This window comes from Echinops telfairi, unplaced genomic scaffold (assembly GCF_000313985.2).
Source record: "Echinops telfairi isolate 266 unplaced genomic scaffold, ASM31398v2 ScPeMD7_7420;HRSCAF=8458, whole genome shotgun sequence".
NCBI classification, from domain to species: Eukaryota; Metazoa; Chordata; class Mammalia; order Afrosoricida; family Tenrecidae; genus Echinops; species Echinops telfairi.
In genome coordinates, this window is record NW_022111320.1 from 31,645,090 (window position 1) to 31,649,161 (window position 4,072).

Here is a 4,072-nt window from a genome sequence, read left to right on the forward strand (position 1 = left end):
GCTCATAGATCTATTTCCCCATCCTCATATAATATATTTGTATATGTACATGTCTTTATCTAGAGCTCTATAAATACCCTTTGCCTCCCAAGGGTGGCTTATTTTTTTAGCAGTTTTATTGGCATGCATTCCCATATGATACAATTCAATAGTTCAGCCTCATCAAGAAGAGTCATAGAGTCACCACCATAATCAGTTTTAGAACATTTTCTTCATTTTGGTACTTATCATTTATTAGCTCCCTTTGCCTCCAACCTCCCCTGCCAAGGAACCATTCACCCAGTTATCCTCTCTGTCAGGTTACTTATCCTGGATTTCATATACAGAAAAACATTCAATAGCAACAACAACAATAATAACAAAGTAAAACCTCTATTGAAAAAAAACCCGAAAATATTCAAACTACTTATTGGCTGGGTGAGCCGAGTATTCTGACTTAATGATATGGCGCAAATGAACTGTCTCAGGAAGGTTTGGGGAGAAAGAATAAACACATCTGACCAATAATGAGAATAGAGACACCAGGAGGGTAAGGGGAAGGTGGGGGAGAAAAGGAAAACCCATCACAATGATCTATATATAACCCCCTCCCAGGGAGATGGAAAACAGAAAAGTGGGTGAAGGGAGAGATCAGACATGACAAAACAGTAATAGTTTATAAATTATCAAGGGTTCATGAAGGAGGGAGGGTGGGGGAGGGAGAAGAAAAAAAAAGAGCTGATACCAAGGGCTCAAGAAGAAAGAAAATGTTTTGAGAATGATGGTGGCAACAAATGTACAAATGTGCTTGACATGATGTATGGATGTATGGATTGTGATGAGTTATATGAGCCCCCAATAAAATAATTTAAAAAAAAAGAATAAACACATTCGAAGAGAAACGGGATTCCTTTTTGTGATTCAAGAGCACATTGCTTTCTTTTCCAGCTTTCCCTATCTGTGCATCTTTTTTGGATCCTGTTCATTTATAACTCACATGGAGAGCCATCAGCTACACGCCTCTTTGTTCTCCATCAATCAGATTTGCAGAGCAGGGTGTAAATACAATCTTTTGTCATCGAAATCAGCAGTGCCTCTCCAATTTATAAATTATAGCAAATAGTAGCATTCATTGCTTGTTTTATGTTTGCCTTTCATATGCTAACAGATGAGATTAAAAAGCAACACATTAACATGCACTCATGTTGAGGGTAATCTAGCCTTCTGCGGTGTGCTGTTTCCCTTTGGGACAGATTAGAGCAAGGCTTTTGACTCAAGCTGATTTACTGTCTTTATTTGGAATCCCATCTGGCCCTGATCCTAGAGAGTGAGGTCCAGAATGTAGTTCTGGTTGTTCACCTGATTATGACACTGGTTATAATCCCCTGGGCATTTGCTAGGTGATGAGATAAACTCTGCCTTTTAGCACATTCCCCGAGAAAAGAAAGCGTCAAGGTGGGGACAGAGAGGAGTCAACTGCTTAGCCTTTGAGGTTTCTGATACTCTGTACTTGCTCTCTCAGTTGAGGATGGAGCCAATGGAAATCGTGATCACGTTGGGCCTAAGAAAGAAAGAAAATGAAAGACTGAACCCTCAGCAGTCAAGCAGATTCTGGCTCTGTAGGATAGAACAGAACCGCTCGATAGTGTTCAGCAACTCAACTCACTGTCACCAAGTTGATGCCCACAAGCCCCGTGGATCGGTTGGTGGTTTTGAACTGCTGACCTTGCTGATTGCAGCCCCGTGTGTAATTACTATATCTCCAGTTCTCCATAGAGTTACTGGGATGATTTATAGAAACAGACTGCCTCATCTTTCTCTCTGGGAATGGCTGGTGGGTTTGAATCCGTGACCTTTCAGTTGGTAGCTCAACGCTTAACCTGTTGCACTGCAAGGGCTCCTTTTGGGTGTCCTAATTGGAGCAACGGCAGAAAGAGGTGCCAGAAATGAGACTAAAACCAGAGGACCCAGTCATTAAAGTGAAGACTATACTGTTGCAGTAAAACCCAAACTGAACTCCTTAGCTGTGGAATTGATTTTGACTCACAGTGAACCTATAGGTCAGAGGACAACTGCTCCCTAGGGTTTTCAAGGCCCCAAGTCTTTACAGGAACATGGTCTCAGCTTTCTTCTCCTGAGAGCTAGTCGGTTCAAACCACTGGCCTTTTAGTTAGCAGCCACAGGCTTTACCCACTCTGCCTCCAGGACTCTTTCTGCTTTAACCCCAAACCCAGACCCACTACCGTCCCATCAGCTCCTACTTATAGAAACCTACATAGGGTTTCCAAGACCACAGATCTTTACAGACAACGTTACCGCTCTTCCGCTGAAGTCTGGTGTCTTTGAACTGCCGACCTTGGGGTTAACAGCCCAATGCTTACCCAATAGCGCCACCAGGGTGCCTTTGGTGTAACAATGTCACTGCCATCGAGCAAATTCTGACTCAGAGCAGCCTTTTTGGACAGAACAGAACTGCCCCGGTGGGTTTCTAAGATTGTAACTGTTAGCGGGAGTAGAAAGCCGCATTTTTCTTCCAAGATACGAACGTCTGGTAGTTTCTAACTGCTGACCCAACATCTCACCACTATGCCACCAGGTACTACTATAAGAGAAACCGAAAAAGAAAACTAACTGCCATTGAGCCACTGTGGACCAGGAGTCTTAAGTGAATTCTAAAGTTCCTTCTGATTCTCCAATTCTGAATATGAGGAGGCTTTAAACATTTGGTGGAAAAAATCCCACTTTGTCAAAAATTTTAAGTTCTATTCACATATCATACCATCCACTGGTTTAAACATACTAAAAAGAGTTTTGCAGTCATCTCCACAATCAATTTTAGAACATTTTCTTTATTCTTTTACTCATTATTAGCTCCCTATTTCCCCCTAACTTCCCCTGCCGTAACTCTAAGTCTATTTCTATAAAACACATTAAAAAAAACACCAAAACGATAACAACAACCCCCAACCACAATAATAAATTAAACAGAGGAAAACCTAATTGGAAAAGGAAGCATAAAATAACCAAATCTAGCACAGATTTAAAATGGGCTCAAAGGGAGCACAAATCACAGGATGTTAATTTGAATTTAACTGCATCTGCGTTTCTCCACTTCCCAAAACACTCTGCCTGGTGTCAAGGAGATGTGCATCCCTGGTCCCCGGCCAAGGGGGGAATCCTATTACAACCCAAAGGCCCTCTTATGTTTTAGTTCTATTTGACCAGATATTAACTAGCTATAATATTAGTTCTATTTAGGAGAATGCCTTTTACTGATAAGTTTTGTGCATCACAAAAGGAATCCTGAAAAATCCCAATCAGATGATATATTGAAATGTTTAATTCTAGGAATAACACTTCTGTTTGCTTTCAAATTAAAGAGCCTGTGGAAAAATGTTTACTGTTCCAAAGAAGAATAATATCATTTCTTTTTCTTACAGCTTTATCATCCAAATATTGTACGTTATTACAAAACATTTCTGGAAAGTAAGTATGAGTTTCCATGATTTTGGAAACTGAATCTGAGTTTTACATATCTTTTCCCATATTAGAATGCCACAAAATAAATGTAATAAACTAGTTTTTCCCATATTTTCTATTTGCATGATAGTGTATATCATTTTCTTGATCAGGGAAACAGTGATCAATGGTCCGATGATAGTCATAAGATACTTAGATCCATATTGAGAAAGACCATATAAACAAATCAAAATAGTTATTACTGCTATAGTAAGATGTAAAAAGAAGTACATGATAGGAGCAAGATGAGAGAAAACTAAAGATTGGTGAGTTAATAAAAAGAAAAGGTAGTAGTTATTTTGTTGCATCAGATGACATGTTTGTTCCATACACAAAATAAGCTGGGGTAGTTTTGATCCTTGAGACTGTCCATTCCATGAGTAGCAGAAGCTTAAGCACTCAACGACTAGCTGAAAGGTTGGTGGTTCGAACTTACTCAGAGGCACCATGCAATTGCCAGAAGCAGTCTGGGCAATTTACTTCCAAAAGGTGACAGGCTCGAAAACTCCCTCCAAGTTCTACTCTGCTCCCTCTGGGTGGCTTTGGGAGGAGTCCATCTACAGCAAACCATCTC

General features: G+C 40.3%; 1 protein-coding gene across 1 annotated transcript in view; it reads left to right on the forward strand.

Annotated features, from left to right (window-relative positions):
* The window catches only part of NEK10 (NIMA related kinase 10), a 232,817-nt gene that overhangs the window by 56,125 nt on the left and 172,620 nt on the right, over positions 1–4,072 (forward strand). The window contains exon 17 of the mRNA XM_030887662.2: positions 3,420–3,465. Within this exon, the coding sequence (XP_030743522.1) occupies positions 3,420–3,465 (46 nt within the window). The remainder of the gene's footprint in view (positions 1–3,419; positions 3,466–4,072) is intronic.